Source organism: Equus asinus, chromosome 14 (genome assembly GCF_041296235.1).
Source record: "Equus asinus isolate D_3611 breed Donkey chromosome 14, EquAss-T2T_v2, whole genome shotgun sequence".
NCBI lineage: Eukaryota > Metazoa > Chordata > Mammalia > Perissodactyla > Equidae > Equus > Equus asinus.
In genome coordinates this window covers 2,148,158-2,165,502 of record NC_091803.1, presented here as the reverse complement: position 1 = coordinate 2,165,502, position 17,345 = coordinate 2,148,158, and the positions used below count along the sequence as shown (strand labels likewise).

Here is a 17,345-nt window from a genome sequence, read left to right as displayed (position 1 = left end):
GCAGTGGTGTGACCGACCCTCTCTGGTTCCTTTCAGCTGAGTCCTCTCCCGCCGGGCTGCAGCCCATGGCGCCTCCACCCCCAGATGACGTCCACTCCGACGACTCAGACGAGATTGTCATGGCTCCATCTCTGCCCACGAGGAAGAGCGCCCTGCCGCCCTAGGCCCCCGGTCTGCCCTGGTGGTGATGCTCTGTAGGGGGGTTGGGGCAAAGCAGGTATACGAACTCAATGGAAAGTAATTTATCTTTTAGGAAAAGAGCAGTGCCTACTCAACACCACAGCATCTTCGTCAGCTTCTCTCTTTGGTTCTTCTAGTTCATTTGCCTTTATTTTATCTCTGGGAAGCGCCAGTGTCACATCCTTCCCTCCACTGCAGTTCACATGGGGGTTCTCAGTGCAGACAGACACAGCTGCCAGAGACTGGGGCGGGGGTCGCCCGGAGCCCTGCAAAGACACCTTCTCTTATAGCAACTTACGGGCCTGCCTTTGGCCTTGACCCGGGAAGAGCTGCTGTGTACCGGGCTGGCGCTGACCTCACCACTGCCCTCCTCGTCCTTGGCCACAGCTTCTCCAAGCAGAATTTGCTCCCATCTCAGCCCAGTAGGTCAGGCTAGACATGCCGCGCCGGGCCTTTGCAGAGGGGGAGATGAGACAGGCTGCAGTGGAGGGCGGCTTCTCCCACCCCCAGGACGGATGCAGCCGCTGCAAAAGCTCGCGAGTCGCTGAAGACATCCGGGTCCCAAAGTGAGTTAGTGTTCCCCAGGCTCCCCGCTCTGCCTCTCACCACACAGGCCTTTCCTCTGTCATCTTCCCTACCCACCTGGGGTGCTGTCCCCAAGAGCTGCCAGTCCCGGGAAGGCGTCTGGTAGAATTTTGTCATTGGGTAGATTAAGCATTAAAAAAATACCAAATTACATGATGAGAGAAGCAGCAGCAAGTTTGCTTCTGAAGACGGCAGCGGGACAGGCTGTCCCCAAGCCTTAGTGACCCCCGGGGAGGAGAGGGTGGCAGTCCCCAGCCCTGGCCCCTGCAGGCACAGCTCCGCGGAGTGCGGGTGGGGCCCGACAGAGCCCGCGGCCTGTGTGTCGGGCACGGAGTTCCTTCTAGTGGCTCAACCCTGGACGTGTGTCTGTGGTGAGACCAGCCCTCGCTGGGGCGACAGCGAGCCTCGGGCTCTGGGGCATTTCAGGGGCACCCAGACCCCATGGAGCCCAGGGCCAGACAGGCCGGGCATCCCAGGAGAGCTGCTGTTGGAGAGCAGCGCTTTCTCAGCCTGAACAGAGTATGCCCCTGGGATCGGGGACTGAACTCCCCAACCTGTCCCCACCAGAACACCAAACCCCTGCGGCAGGCCCTGCTGACGCTCACCCTCCTGGAGGTGCCCCCAGACTTGTATGTCCTCCCAGAGACGCCTACCCTTCTTGGAGAGGCCATGGCAGGAAGCGGCTCTGCAGTGCCACCGTGGGAGTGGGAGGGGCCTCCCCAGCCCGCCCCATCCTCCACTTGGGCTCTGTGTCTTCAGGGCCTGGCTGGTTGGGTCTCCTCTTGGTCTGTGTGCTGCCAGGTCAGTTTTCTCCTTCTCCGCTGGACTGCTTGCGAACTTGACCCGTGGTGGACCCCTGCTTGTCGCATCCGCTGGGGCTGACCCCGGCGGCGTCCAGACCCATCCTTCCCTGGGTGCGGGCTCTGAGCAAAAGGTCTGCAGGAGCCCGTCTACCCACGAGGCCCCAGAGGGCTTGGGAGGCACTACTCTGGAGCAGAGGGGCAGGAGCGGGGTGGGGGTGGTGGAAGCGCTGGAGGGCAGGGGGAGCATGGGAGGCGCAGGGTCACAGAGCCGGGGAGAGCCAGACCCCGCCGGGACGCCCTGCCCGCCTGGAGAGGGCTCTGCGTGCCTCCCACCTGGCCCGTGTGCCTGGAGCTGGAGGGGCCTGGCCGGCGGCGGAGCTGAGAGGCCCTGAGAGTTGCACGTGCATGTGTCTGCCTGTACTCCTCGGCTGTGGGTCAGGCAGTGGAGGGTGGGGGCAGCGCCAGTGGGTGCGGGGTGAGGCCAAGGGATGGGTGGGGTCAGGTGTGAGTGGGGCCTTAAGAGGTGGCACAACTGAAGTCCCCGGGGAGACTGGGAAGGGAAAAGTGATCCAGGAGAAAGGGGCCACGACCTCGGCGTCAGGGCCCCAAAGGCACAGGTCATGCGCTCCTGGGTGGAAGGCGAGTGCGTGCGGGGCTCAGTGCTGCCCCTGCGCACACCTCAAACTTCACGCTAGCAGCACCGTCTGCTCTTAGAGGCTGTGCGTAGTCTAGCTCCCATGGAGCACATGCCTTCTCCATCCCAAATACCCTTAAACTAGCCCCAAGAGAACTGTGAAACCTCCGGGCCAGCTGGGCTGAGCTGTGGGTGGCAGCACACCAGGTGGCCCGGCACCACTGGAGTGGCCTCTGTGAAGCAGAGCTTGTGAGCTGCGGGTGCTCCTGGCCAGGGGAATGGTCCGGGCTGCTGCCACCACTGACCCCTCCAGGGGAGGTGCTATCAGGCAAGCTCCAGGGGCCCTCCAGGGACGCGAGGGGGGCTGGCCTGGTCTGGCCATCAGTCCTCCAGAGGATACTGTTCCTACCACAGGGGAGAGACCCCAGGCTCGGGAGGCAGGGCCACACTGTTCTGTCGCCTTTCTGAAGGTTCCGGGTGATCTCTGCAGCCCTTGGTTCAAATCTGCACACCAGACGTGGGCTCCGGAGAAGTGCAGGAGGGGGCAGGTGCTGGCGGGGAGACCACGGGGCTAGGAGAGAAGGCTGCCGAGACGCTGGCATAAAGGCTGGGGCCCAAGCCCTAGGCAGATGTGAGGGGGATGTGCGTGGGGCGGACCAGGTGACAGTGGTTTTCAGGGACCTCTGCTGCGGGTGTCTGTGTGGAGTGTGATCCTGGAGAGAGAGGTGTGTGGCTGGGAGACGTCCCCACCAGGGAGGAGGGGCAGAGGGCCCAGAGAGGAGGACAGCCAAGACCACCATGCGCCAGGCCTCCCGATGGGCAGCGTGCCCGGGACTAGTGCTCAGCTGACCGGACACAGCAGCCTGCTGCAGCAGGGGCTGGTTTGCTCATTCATCTGTGCATTAAGGAGGGAGCCTGTAAAGGAGATGAATGAGTGGTCCTGATGGCACTCACTGGCCATCTCCTGTCTGATGAGTTTCTTTTTTGTCTCCTGACAAGGGAAGGGAGGGCCGTGCTCTCGGCCCTTCAGACAGACCAAAAGCCCTCAGCCTGACAAAAAGACCAGTGGCATTAGGAAAGGTAGACCAAGCGAGCTCAGTCTACCCGGATGAGCACAGAGCGCTCTGCCTCGTCCCGAGTCATAACTACCTGCTGCAGGAAACCCGCTGGCCTTCATGAGCCAAATGCAATGTGAATTCTCGCATAACCATCAAAGCTCACTGAGAGGCGCCCTCTGTTTGGAAGCAGCCGTGCTCTTGTGTGGCCCAGAGACGCTCTGAGGAGTGGAGAGCTGACACACAGGCGGGCTGGGGTCCTGCTGGCTCCTTCAGGCTCCATCGCACCAAGTTCCCGAGGACCTGTTAGCAGCTGATCCTGGCCGGGTGAGCATCCTTCAAGGGGAGAGAAGTCAGGACTGGAAGTTGCAGTGGGAAACCACCAGGTGGCTCAGCAGAGGAAGGAGTGGATCCCTGGTCCTGGGCATTTTTCTTTAGGATTATTCCAGCCTTCCACGTAATTCATCCATGAACCGTGTCCGAGGACTGAGGTTGTCACTCTGTGCTACTCACTATCGGCCTTTGTAAGTAAACGTTGTTTTCCAGGGTATTCATCTTGACTGCCCTGTCCACCCGTCACTTTTCACTACCTCCAGGGGTACAGCTGCTGCAGCTCAGGCCGCGCAAACGCTGTGGTGGCTCTGCCGCAGAAACCCCACTGTTCTGGGCTTCTGGCATTCCACTTTGTCCAAGCACAGGCTCCGGAGTTTCGAGACAGCTGGAGGGAAGGGACCACACAGCCACACGTGAATTCCGATGCACCTATTGACACCTCCGTCCCTCTTCAGATTTCTTTTCCTTTTCATGAGTGAGGACTTGAGCATCAGGAAATGAAACTGTGCGTGTGGGCTGTGGGGGGCATTTCCTCACAGTCTACTAATTTTTGTTTCAGGAGCAGGGGAAGGATTAATGTACTTAGGAATCAAACAGATGCCAATGATTTTTTTTTAAGTTGATTTCTGGGAAAATACTGTTTTCCAGTATTTTGTTGCGCAGAACAAGGTGCATCCGTGGCTTGGCTTGCATGAGGCTGCGGGCCCGGGCCCTTATCCCGGGTGGAATTTGAAGCCGCCACAGTGACTTGTTGGTTGGCTCCAACATTTGCCCGAGCCTGTCTTCACACCCCGTCACCCGTCGCCGTGTGTCTCGGCACATGGTTCACATGGTTCACTTTGCAGAGGAGCTGGTTGGGCCTTCAGGAGTCGGTGACAACAGACATCAAGGAGCCATGGGCCTCCTTAAAGGCTGGTAACTCAGAGTTAGCCCCAGGTCCTTGCCAAGATGATTTCAAATATGAGATTCCTCAAAGTCACAGAGGAATATGGAAAAAAAAGTCCAAATGCAAATTCCTGGTTGCTTTTAGCACCGCTGTTGGGTTCAGAATAGGCGTGATGGGCAGGAGGAACAGGGCCGAGTTCCTTTGCTTGGGCACCAGCTAATGGCCTTTGGCCAGCACCTTCCATTAACATCCTGGGAGCCAGTTAGAGCCCAGAGGGGCAGCCCCATTAGCCTGTGCCTGCCTAAGGAATCTGGGGGAGTCTCCATGGTGCTGTGTCCTTCCTGAATAGGGAGAGGGGGGCCCTTGGGCTATTCATTAATTAAGTCCCAGAACCGCCTGGGATTCAAAGGAGAGGATCTGACGTGTGCCAAGGCTCCTGGGGCCGCCATTCAGGAGGCCCAGTCTGGGCGCTTTCTTCCTCCCAACCCTTCCCGGGCAGCTTTGAAGGAAGGAAAGCCAGGAAGGGCGGAGGTGGGTGGGTGGGAGCGCCGCTCATAGACAGAAGGCATGTGTGCCCCCAAGCAGCTGTCCCTGCTGATGGCGGCCTCACCCACTGCCATCCCGTCTCAGACCGCCTCCTCACCAGCTCAGGGATGACTTCTTCGGCGTCGCCTCAATCCACTGCTCACTCTGCAGCATTTGGTGGCTGGCCCCTTCCTCCGCTCCATCTCTCACCTCCCCACTTACCAGATTCTTCTTCTGCCCTCTAGTCTGTGCCAGCCCTTCCTCTGCCTGTCTGTTAGGTGTGGGCTCCGTCCCCCAGACTCTAAATGTCAGTATGGATGTCTGCGCACACGTGTCTCAGAGGCTGCAAGCTGGAGTGGGCTCAGCTCAGCTCAGCTTTGGCCTAACCACCCCCCCCACCGCCCAGCAGTCCTGACTCAGTGAACAACATCACAAGCCTCTCAGTCGTCCAAGCCGGAAACCTGACCATCATCCCTGTCTCCCTCCATCCACCGCACCCCGCAGTCACTCACCAGGCCCCAGGGGCCCTCACTCAGAGCCCCAACTCTGCTCACATAGCTGCAGCGGGGCCAAGTGACCCAACCAGTCGCCCCCAGGGACTCTAGAACATGCCATGCCGCCCACACACACACACAAATATGCACAAACATGCACACACATGCACATGTGCACACACAAACATGCATAAACACTCACAAGTGGAAGTTAATAAAAGAAAACTAAACTGGAGTCGGGAAGGCCTGTAGGGGAGCTCTCCCCCCCATCACACATGGTCACTTACACCAAACAGGAAGACACAGGGATTGCATCTCCACTGGAAGTGCAGCTACTTTGCTAGGAAGGGAGATTTCTCTCCCACCTGGCAACGGCCCAGCCAATGAGAAACGCCACAGCTCAGCCAATGAGAAACGCCACAGCTCAGCCAATGAGAAATGCCACAGCTCAGCCAATGAGAAACCCCACAGCTCAGCCAATGAGAAACCCCACAGCTCAGCCAATGAGAAATGCCACAGCTCAGCCAATGAGAAACCCCACAGCTCAGCCAATGAGAAACCCCACAGCTCAGCCAATGAGAAACCCCACAGCTCAGCCAATGAGAAACCCCACAGCTCAGCCAATGAGAAGCCGTTGCTGCCCTGATCTGTTACTGTCCCCCAGGGGCCTTTCCTTTAGAGCAGCCCCTGCCTACTCCCCGTTTTTCCTCCGTAAAAGTAGCTCACTGCTTTGTTCTCCAGAGTTGCCTATGGTTTGCCATAGCATGCGTATCCCAAATTGCGGTTATCTTGTCTGTTCCCTGATAAACTCATTTTGAGATAAAATAACAGGCAAATTTGCTTTTTAAGCTGACACACACATACACAAACACATACACACAAACACAAATGCACACACACCTACACAGGCAAACAAGCCCACGAACACAAATATGCACACGCAAACACACAGAAAAGTAGCCATACACAAAACACAGTGCAAACACACACATGCATGCACACACACATATTCTCACACAAATGCACACACAAAACACGTGTATACAAATATACAGTTACAAACAATATCAACATAGGTGCACACACACACAAAAACACACACACACGCAAACTCTAAACTCAGGCCATCTTGAGTGATATAAGGCGCCTCCATTTTTTCAAAGAGAAGACCACAAAAAAGAAAAGGTGTGACCAAGTAGAAAATATGAACGTTTTATTGTGGTTGAAATTATCAGATGCCAACTTCTTAGTTAATTGCATTAATTTGGTCATACGTACGTATTTAAAATCAGACATAAAGTAAGACATTCATCAGTGCTGTGAACTCACGTCGGTATCTATGTCACCCCATTTTGAATCATCTAACACAGTCTCCCACGCACGGCATCCTGACTTCCGTCGAAGCTGTGTGAGATTCACACGGCGATTAACAATCCACATAGGATGTGTCGTCTTTGGAAATTTTCTTCCCCACCTCCGACGACCCGCGTGAGGACCTTAGGACCACGTGTCGAGGTGGTGGTGGTTTCTGCCCTGGGTGCCACTGTCCATATTTCCAGAATATAACCACCGGCTGTATTTTTAAAGTGATTTTCTGTAGGCTGACACCCAGTGCTTGCAAATGCGAGGCTCTACTCCTGGAATAATGACTAAATCTAGTTACATTTCTTTCTTACAGTTATTTAGCTGACTCCCTCAGGCGGCTTTGATGAGCGTTGCTTCTGGCCCTTGGGCTGCTGTCCCAAACAGTATGTGGCTGTCCCAGTAAAGTGACTGAGAGACCATGGCATGAAGTGCTTCGTAAGGGCTTATCCTCTTTTCCAAAGGATAATTTTTTGGGCAAAATCCTCCTCTTATATTTGAACTGGCCTGGAGTGAAACAAAGGCCCTGCTCACCCCATGCTGCTCCCATCCCCAAAACACCCCGACCTCAGCCTCCTGGACCCCCACTCCCGTGCCAACCTTGGCTGCCCCCCGACCCGGTCTCCCTCCTGCCTGAGGCCGACCCCGACCCCTCCAACCCTTTCCATCTCCCCGGGTCCTCCCGCCTCAGACCACTTCCTTCACATCTAACACATTCTTCAAGAAGAGAGGAAAGTATAGAGCAGACCCACGCTGTCCCCAATCCTTTTACCTGGAAACAGCCAGTCTTGACATCTGGTAAATGTCATCGCAGACCCCTCTCTCTGCATTTACGTACAGAAGGATGGAAGGAAGGACAGGTAGATAAATCCTACACGGAAATAACTTTGCAATCATATGAAAAAAGACGGACACCTGCTATTGTGGTTTTTAAATATCACATTTCATTTTCCTTGAATTCAACAGAAGAAAAGGGAACCTGCAGGAGCTGCTGAACTGCTGAGCTCACGCAGGCCTTGCGTCTCCGAGCTCTGCCTTATGTGTTCATGCTCTTCTTAGACCTTACAGCACAGAGATTTCTTCTGTCCTTCGTAGTGTCTTCTGACAGTCTGAGTTGTCTGTCTGTCTGCCGTAAACGGTGTGTCTCATATCCTCCATCTCATGTATCGTGTTTTCATACTGCTTATGCCTCGGAGGGCAGCTCTCCCTCTTATTTCCTCTGATAAAGGGTGAGTTCTACTCCCCACCTTCTCTGGGCCCGGCTGGGATTCCATCGAGCTGGGATTTAGGGCAGAGGCTGCCCCTCGGACCTGTCCTGTAGCCTGAGCACGGGCGGGGGTACAAGGACTCGGTGGGCTCCCGGGTGCATCCTGAGCTGTTTCTCTGCCTAGAACCACGCTGAAGGCTTCCGATTGTTCCCCAAGAGGGCATTGTGGAGCTTTGGAAAACTGCATCGTGCAGCTGTGAGGTCTAGGAACATTCCAGAACATTCTGGAACATTTCTCTAGCCTACCAACTCACCCCTGCAGTGAGTTCTTTGCAACTCAGGAGAAGTCCTGGCAAAAACTGTCAGAACTCTGTGGACTTTTCTTCTTTCCTCCTTATTGCTTCTGGAGGACTGGGGACCGAGTCCTTCTGGAATCTTCTAATTTTTTCCTTGCACACTACTTTTCAAAGTCTGTGACCTACGAGTGCACCCCGTTCCTCATTTGGTTACTGCTGGTGGAAGCTTGATTCCTGTATCTGGTCCTTCCTCCTCCTGTTGGTGCTGAGCAGACGTTCTCTGCCCGGGGCTCACCCCTCCATCTTTGCCCCACCCCCCGCGGGGGCTTAAACACGCTCAGGTGTCTCCCGTTGGAAACCCAACGCGCGCTGCCCTTGGCTTTCCAATGTCTCAAGCTTGTCTACGAGCCTCTCTCTTCCCCCTTCCCACTCGCTGCTCAGCCTACATCTGGCTTCTGGTCCCCTCCCACAAAACCTCAGTCTCCTACGTTGCGGCCACTGCTACTCGACTGGCCGTCGCATCTTGGAGTTCCTTCAAGCTCGCCCTGGAAGCCGTGTGCTCCGCTCAGACAAGCTCACGCACACCTCTGGCTTGGGTTGTTCCTGCCATGCAGGTGATTGCAAATCTGTCCCCTTAGCCCACTGTCTTCCGGGCTCCAGGCCTGGCTGTCCAGCCGCCTCCTTATCATCTCCTTTTCGATGTCTCGAAGACATCCACATCAACTTGTCCAAAATTATGCTCCCCAAGCTCACACCCATTAGGATGGCTGCTATCAAAATAGAAAATTAAAACAAAACCACAGGTGTTGGTGAGGATGTGGAGAAACTGGAAGCATCGTGCACTGTTGCTGGCAGCGCAAGATGGCGCAGCTGCTGTGGAAAAGTCTGGCGGTTGCTCAGAAACTTAAACAGAATGACCACATGATCCAGCAGTTCCGCTTCTGGGCATAAACCCCAAAGAATTCAAATCAGGGACACCCACCTTCATACAGCACCATTCACAACAGTCAAAATGTGGAGGCAGCCCAAGCATCCATGAGTGGAGGGATGGATAAAGAAAATGCGGTCCATCCACACAGTGGACTATGGTTCAGCCTTAAAGAGGAAGGAGAGTCTGACACCTGCTATGACGTGGATGGACCCTGAAGACATCATGATAAGTGAAATAAGCTGGTCACAAAAGGACAGATCCTGTATGATCCCTTTCATATGAGCACCCAGTAGTCAAGTTCACAGAAGCAGAAAGTAGACGGTGGGGCCGGGGGCTGGAGGAGTGCAACGGGGGTTAGTGTTTAATGGGGACAGAGTTTCAGTTTGGGAAGATGGAAAGTTCTGGAGACGGGTGGTAGTGTTGGTTGCACAAAAATATGAATGTGGTTAATGCCACAGGACTGGACCCTCTAAAATGGCTAAGATGGTAAATTTTATGTTATATATATTTTATTGCAATGAAAGAAATTTTTAAATGACAGTCCCAGTTCTCTCCTCACAAGCACGTGCACCCTCAGGGCCCCTCATCTGCCCATCGTCGTGTACACGGGCCAGAGCCTGGAGGGGCCCATTCGTGGCTCTCTCCCTCCCTCATCACCATCTCCAGTCCATCAACAAAAAGTCCTATTGATTTAACCTCCTAAATATGGCCCACAACTGTCTGTTCCTCTCCAGGTCCATCCCTGCCCACGACAGCCCAACTGCCATCTCAGCCTCGCCTGCGTGGCCACACCCCCTGGACCCGTCAGCCCAGACTCGCTTTGGCCAGGCCCCATCCACTGCCCGCTGCAGTCGAGGTTCGGGGGCGGCCAGGAACGTGTGAGGGGTGCGCTGGGGAAGTTGCCTTGCTCTACAAGAGCCGGCAGCCCCGGGGCCCTGGAGACGCCCACTGGACACAGCTGGAGTGTCGCAGATCCCCTCGGGGCCTCCTGTGCCCCCTGGTGTGACAGCTCACAGCACCGGGAGTCTCCTTTGTAGCCCTGGCCAGTCAACGGCGTGGTGACCTGACTGCTGTCTGACTCCCCCTTCAGACTCCCTGAGATAAGCTCCATGCTGAGTTCGTGGTGCTCACTGCTGTTCCCAAGATCTGCCGCAGCGCCTGGTACACAGTAGTCGCTCAATAACTGCAGAATGAGCACATGAAGGGCTTGGCAGCTCCAGGGTGAGGTGCCTACCTCCCTCCATCAGAGCTCTTCCATTGTACCATCTGTCCCCCACTGGCCCACAAGCCCCTTGAAGAAAGTGGCCATACGATTCGTGTGTATACACTTGGCACATGGAAAGTGCTTGACGCATAGCAAGCGAAGGATTCGACCAGCCTCCGAAGATGGGATCTCAGAGGCAGCCTCGGCTCTCCTTTCTCAGCCCCCTGGCCCCCATCAAATTGGGAACCAAGTTCTGTCCACTCTGTCTCAGTGGAGTCCTCAGAGTCTCAGCCCTCCTCCCCGCCCTTCCATTGGTTAGGTTTGGGTCTGGCTGGAGTGTGAGAACACCCCAAATCACGGTAACCCAAACAAGTGAGAAGTTCCCCAAATCCCAAGGGAATCAGTATGGGAAAGGTATGGTGGATGCACGACCTTCAAAGACCCACACTCTGTCGTTCCTTCACTCCATGAGCGCAAGGCTTCATGGGCCAAAATGGCTGCTTGAACTCCAGCCATAACATATGCATTCCAGCCAGCAGGAAGGAAGGAAGAAGGGGGCATCCCCTCACTTGAAGACACTTCCACTCTCATCCCATCGGTTAGAACGTGGTCACTTGCACATCCAGCTGCAAGGGAGCCTGGAAAAAGTTGTTTTTATTCTAGGTGGCCATAGACTCAATAAAAACGGGAGGGTCTCTTACTAGGGAAGAAGAGAAGGAAAGATCCAGTGGGATGGCCAGCACCCTCCTCCCTCTTCCTCTCCTCCCTCCCGGCCCCCCGGATTCTAGAGTCCGGCCCTTTGGTCCCCCCTCCCCACACCGCCGTGGTGGTCCTTGGTTAAGAAGCAGTGTAAACACAGTCCTCCTCCTGCCCAGCAGACTCATTTCGCTTCCACGCGGCACCCTGGATTCCCTCCATGCCCCGGCTTGGCACACCTTCCCCCGCTGGGCCTGACCCCTCCCCGCTCCTCCAGCCACGCACGGCCCTTTCCAGAACCCACGAGGCTGTTCCCCGCCTCCCGCTGGCCCCCTTGCACGTGCTGTTTCCCCGCCAGGAATGTCCCTCCACCGAGCCAGCCCACAGGGCCCCCGGCTGAGCGGCTCTTTGGGATCAGCCTCTCCTTTCCTTGTGTTCTCACACCCCGAGCTCACTTCTTCTGTTTTCACATTTACCGCACGTCCGCAAGGCAGCGGGCTCGCAGAGAGGGAGCCGCGTGCACAATCGCGAAGTGCGGGCTGAGCAAATCCCCCCAATCCACCAACGTCCCCCTGCCCAGCGCAGGGTCCCAGGCGGGCAGGCCCGTGGCTGGGTGCTCCCTGCCAGGGGGCCCAGGAGAGAGGCGGGGAGGTCCAGGGGCATGGAGTGGGGAGGGGCAGCGGCCAGGGGACCCGGAACATGCTGCCCGCCCCCCTAGAAGAGGGAACGAGGGGCTGAGCGGGTGGGGAGGGGCGTCTTCCTGCCAAGGGAACCATTGCATCCCCCCCCCCCCCCCCCCCCCGCCATGGAAATAGCAGGAGGCAGCTGGGGCTGCAGGTGGAGCCGTGGGGCTCAGGAGGGAAGCAGAGGCCTCGGCGGGGGGCTGCACGTTCTGCCGGGGAGCTTGGCCCTCTCTCGCTCGCCCTGGGAGCCGTGGGAACCTGGAAGGGCTGCTGGCAGGAGAATGACACGGTGGGATTTGCATTTCAGAAGGTGGAAGGCCCGGCTGGCAGCTGGGAGGTGGCACAATGGCTGGCAGGCTGGTGAGCAGCCCTGTGGACGCTGCCCGCCCCCCAGTGCCCACTGGAGCCCAGTGAAGCCCCCTCTGCAGAGAGGAGCGGCTCACGGCGTCCCAGGGCCCCCGGGGGAGGGGCAGGCGGCTCCAGGCCAAGAGGCGGAAGAGGCCTGGCAGGCGGGGAGCAGCCTTAGATGGAGAGCACATTTGCAGCCATCGAGCGTGTTCCCAGGCCCTGCCGGAGCAGAGAGGGGTGGCTTGGGGGGGCTGCAGGGTTGAGGCCCCGGCTGAGGTCCCGGGCAGACCACAGGGTGAGCCGGTGGGATCTCCTGTCCTGCCACATGCCCCCACCCGTGCTGCAGGGCCAGCTGGGGTGTCTGGGGAGGAAAGGGCCCCTGGACCCTCAGTCAGCAGGACCGAGGTCGGCTGAGGGGCCCAGCCGGCCCATGCTGGCCGGGGGCCTGCAATGAGCCTCAGTTGCCCCATCTGTAAACAAGGGAGTGATGACAGTGTGTCTCGGGGGGGCTGTGAGCCGGTGGCCAGAGGGGGCCGGTGCCAGCCAGGAAAGCTCTCTGAGAGCACGGTGATGTCTGTTCCAGAAGCATGCACGGAGCCCCCATCAGGACCCTGCTGTGGTCACCTCGTCATCGTGGCCTTGCTCCTGCCCTGCCCTGTGCCTGCCCTGTACCCCTGGGAGGTGGGCCAGGGGCAGATATGGGTGCCTTTGGACTTAGTCCTCAGGCCCTGGGAGCCAGGGAGGGGCCAGGAGGGGAGGTGCAGTCAGGTTCCTCCCCAGAGACAGAGGAAGGGAGAAGAAGCTCAGGGCAAAGGGCACGGCCTTGCTGCCCCCAGCACCCGTGACCTCAAGGGGGCACTTCCTTTTCTGAGCCCAGGCTCGGATGGCATTTCCCTCAGTGGGGGAGGGGGTCTCCAGGGCTACCCAGGGAGGGAGGCCTGGTGGACCCCGATTCCCTGGACCCCGCCCTGACTGGCGGAACAGGCCCGGTGGGTGAGGGGACGAGGTTTGTCGGAGCCCGGCTCTGAATCTGAGGACCCGGGGACCCCCACGTGGGGAGGCAGTGGCTGGCCTCCACCCAGGAGAGGCAGAGATGCAGTGGCTGCAGGGAGAGTGACAGCCACCCCCCCTCCCCGAGGGGACTTGGGCGGGTCACATGAGGGACGGGTCACAGTGAGGCAGGAGGCTGGGTTACAGCTACAAACATCCTCTTTCCAGCGTAATCCTGGCAACTCCCCAGGGAGGGAAGTGTGACTGTCCCCCTCTGGCAGACTGGGAGAGTGAGGCTGGAAAGCTGCCCGGTGGAAGGGTCTCCCCTCTTGGAAGGGGAACAATGTCACCAGGCAGCTCAAGCCGGAGAGCAGCTGGCAGGGCTCAGGAGAGGGAAGCGAGAGTCTGGCCCTCCCCCGGCCCCAGGCGGCGGGAGGGAGATGCCTGCCCGGGCTGCTGGCCTGCTTCTGAAAGTCCCAAGAAGGCGTCTTTTCTCCCCAAGCGCGGGGTAGTGCCATTGGCAGTCCATCCTTTGAACAGCTGCCCGGCCCCCTTTGTCACCAACGCGGATCCCAGTCCCCAGAGGGCCGGAGACCCTCCCGCTGTTCCCGGAGATGGAGATGAGGCTCTTGAGGCTGCCAGGAGGGGACCACGTGCTCCTCAGCCTCCATGAGCCCCTCTCCCAGCCGCCCGCATCCAGACCCCTCCCCTGCGCCCACCAGGGAGGGAAGGAATTTATTAGCTGAGCAAAAACATCCCTGAGAGCTCCAGAACTTTAAGAAATCTCTCCCCATTTTGGAAGTCCACGGAATCAAATGGCCACAGCCGCGGCCCCGTGTGCACACCTCCCCGTGTCTGTGCTTTGTCCGGTCCTGCCCGTTGCCTCTGGGCTTGGCCGTGACTGGCTTTGGCCAGTGGGGCCCTATTAGATGGGACACAAGCCGACCAGCGCTCAGGCTTCAGGGCGTGCTGGCCTGCCTCCCCTCGACGCTGGGTGAAGAAGCCCCAGGTGGCCACCTGGAGCCACATGGCCCACTGAGTCAGCACCACCCAGATGGCTGGGGCTGTCTGAGACCATCGGCCCCAGCGAAGCTGCCACGCGGCTGCAGGTGCATGCGTGACTCTGGGCGACAGCAGGAAAGAAACCGCCAGCTGAGCCCAAGCCGCCAAGCACCAGAGTCAAATACAGTGGTTGCTGTTTTAAACCACTAAGTTTGGGGGGTGGTTCATTATGCACCGGTAGATGACTCATATATCAGCCTTTTAAAAATACATCACTCAGTGCCGTAGTGGTTAAGCTTGTGCGCTCCGCTTCAGCAGCCCGGAGTTCACAGGTTCGGATCCTGGGTGCAGATCTAGCGCCTTTCATCAAGCCACGCTGTAGCAGCGACCCACAGAAAATAGAGGAAGATGCCCACAGACGTCAGCTCAGCGACAATCTTCCTCAAGCAAAAAGAGGAAGATCGGCAGGGGCCAGCCCAGTGGCGCAGCGGTTGAGTGCACACGTTCCACTTCAGTGGCCCGGGGTTTGCCGGTTCAGATCCCGGGTGCGGACACCGCACGGCTTGGCAAGCCATGCTGTGATAGGCATCCCACATATAAAGTGGAGGAAGATGGGCACGGATGTTAGCTCAGGGCCCGTCTTCCTCAGCAAAAAGAGGAGGATTGGCAGCAGTTAGCTCAGGGCTAGTCTTCCTCAAAAAAAAAAAAAAAAAAGAGGAAGATTGGCAACAGATGTTAACTCAGGGCCAATCTTCTTCACACAAAAGAAAAAATACATCAGTCGGTGGGCTGTGCTGGAGAGAGAGTTAGACCAGAAAATTTAAAAAGACAGGGGTTTCCATCACCTAATTCTCTGAGCTCTTGTTTCCTCGTAAAGTGAGGATGGTGGTCATCTGTCTCGCGCGAGGATTGAGACTCTGGCCGTGCAAGGGCACCGTGGCTACTCAGAGTTAGCCTCAGCCAAAAGCCTGAGGGCCCAGTCCCCAAGACTGCCTCACCTCTGCCACCCATCGCAGGTCTGGAGAGTTCTCCAAACCACCCTGAGACTCGATCATTTCCTAGAAGGACTCGCGGAAGTCACTGAAGGCTGGCACAGTCAGAGTTATGGTTCATTACGACACGGGATACAGACTAACATCAGCCAAACGAACAGCTCCAGGCCACAGAGTCTGGGAGGGTTCCATACAAGAAGCTGCCGTTGTCGTCAGGATGGGTGACCCTCCGGCACTGACGTGTGACCAAACCCAGAGTGTTGCCAACGGGGGACGCTTGCCCCGGCTCCAGTGTCCCGGCTTTTCCATTACAGAGGCACAGTGGGTTGATTCACGGATCGCCGACATCGCTCCCGGGTCAACTGGTGCTGGTGACCCAAAGCCCCATCCTCAATCACTAGGCTGGTCCCTCTGGTGTGGCCAGCCCCGCCCCCAACAAGGACTCACCTATCAGTCGAGACACAGGTCTCCTCCTGCGGTGGGGGCAAAGGTCAGACCTCAGTCTGCGCTGGGCCACGTTTGTCACCGCACAGGGGCCCGTGGTGCCTGCCAGAGGGTGACACTGTCTCCAGCTTCCTGGCTCGGGACGCTGGGAGGGCTGCTTAGTTTCCTCGTCTGTAAAATGAGGGAGGTGATTCTCCCTCGCGGGCTGTAAAGATCAGCCGTCGGGCCCAGGGTCTGGGGTGTCTGTGCAGACATGCATGCTCGTGCACGGTCGCCCTCTGTCCTTGAGTAAGAGTTGCTCCTGAACGCAGCTTCCTGCTCTCCTGATGAGTCAGGGTTGTGTCAGAGCCTGCTTCTGCGGCTGTAAAAGGGGGAAGCTGAGCTGAACGAGCACCAAGGCCCCTGAGGGTGACATGCGTCCCCAGAGGGCTCATAGTTGGTGGGCAGAGCCCGAGACGTGCCCCGGGGCCTGTGACTCTGGGCACCATGCTCATCGCAGCGAAACCCAGCTGCCAGGTTGGCTTGCCAGGCGGGCAGGGATGAGGGGCCGTGGGGAAACTGCCCCACACGGGGTGGGAGGGTGTCTCTGTGACTCCTTTTTATATCAGCCCTGGGGCTACCTCCCTTGGGGTGTTGCTTTTGGTCTGCATTGAGCTTGGGACCCGGAGACCAGGCTGGTGAGTATTGTGAGTCCAGTACGAGTAGAGAGACTCAGAGGGACCACTCTTGTGGGCTGTCTGGGGACAGCATCCTCGGATGCTCAGAGGCCATCCCTGCTGATTTCCTGGTTCCCCGGGACTCTCTGGATTGGCGAGGCTGCCGGCCAGGTGACTCCAGATGACGGGGGTGCTCACATCCTCGTCCTGCTGCGTCTGTGTTTGTCGTGCTCCGTGGACCTCTCGGGGACCACGCTGGCTGCATCTCTCCCAGCCCCCAGAGCCACCAGGCCAGCTCCATCACGGACAGGCTTGAAAGCAGTGCTCCTGGGCTTTCCTGTGGCCGGGGTCCATGAGCCAGGTGACTGTGGCGAGCCAGGCACTGGGCTGGCTGTGCAGCTAGAGCGTCTCCCGGCCACGTCCCGGCAGGCGCCGGCGTTCCCTTCTCCCTGCCAGTTCTCGTGAGCTCCAGCTCCACGGAAAATGTGAACCTCCTTGGAAGAGCCCCAGTGCAAGGGATTCCATTGTTCTGGCTTCCACCCCAGCGTCTGGGGACCCGGCCCCTGCCTGGCCCTGCTCCAGGCGCCCACAGGTCTTGGGACAACCATTCAGGAGCCTCAACCAGCTACCTTCCTGGCCTGGAGGCAGACCCTGGGGAGTTCCTGGCCTGGCCTCCCACTCCGTTCCAGATGCTCCTACCAGATGCTTCCAAGCCACTCAGCCCTCGGTGTTCTCTCCTTGCAGACTCTCTCATCCATGCTCTCCACTCCCAACTCTCCTTCACTGAAAGGGAGGGAGGGAGAGAGGGAGGCGGAGCGGGGAACTTTCACATGTAACCATATTGTGTGTGTGTGTGTGTGTGTGTGTGTGAAAATATGCATCACGATTTTAACCTTTTTTTTTTGAGGAAGATTAGCCCCAAGCTAACATCTGCCAGTCATCTTTTTTTTTTTTTTTTGCTGAGGAAGAATGGCCCTGAGCTCATATCCGTGCCCATCTTCCTCTACTTTATATGTGGGACGCTTGCCACAGCGTGGTT

The 17,345-nt window shown here is 57.7% G+C and overlaps 1 protein-coding gene across 24 annotated transcripts in view; it reads left to right on the top strand.

Moving 5' to 3' along the window:
* IQCE (IQ motif containing E) overlaps nucleotides 1-927 on the top strand; it is a 46,645-nt gene extending 45,718 nt beyond the window's left edge. For 18 of the 24 annotated variants that reach the window (XR_011494045.1, XM_044747562.2, XM_070484123.1 and 15 more), the window contains one exon: nucleotides 37-927. Coding sequence is in view for 17 of the 24 variants with exons in the window: in XM_044747562.2 (XP_044603497.2) it covers nucleotides 37-164 (128 nt within the window). In the remaining 7 variants the exon portion in view is untranslated. The remainder of the gene's footprint in view (nucleotides 1-36) is intronic. The other 6 variants (XR_011494047.1, XR_011494043.1, XM_070484116.1 and 3 more) reach the window with 4 other exon arrangements.
* Nucleotides 928-17,345: the final 16,418 nt, after the last annotated feature.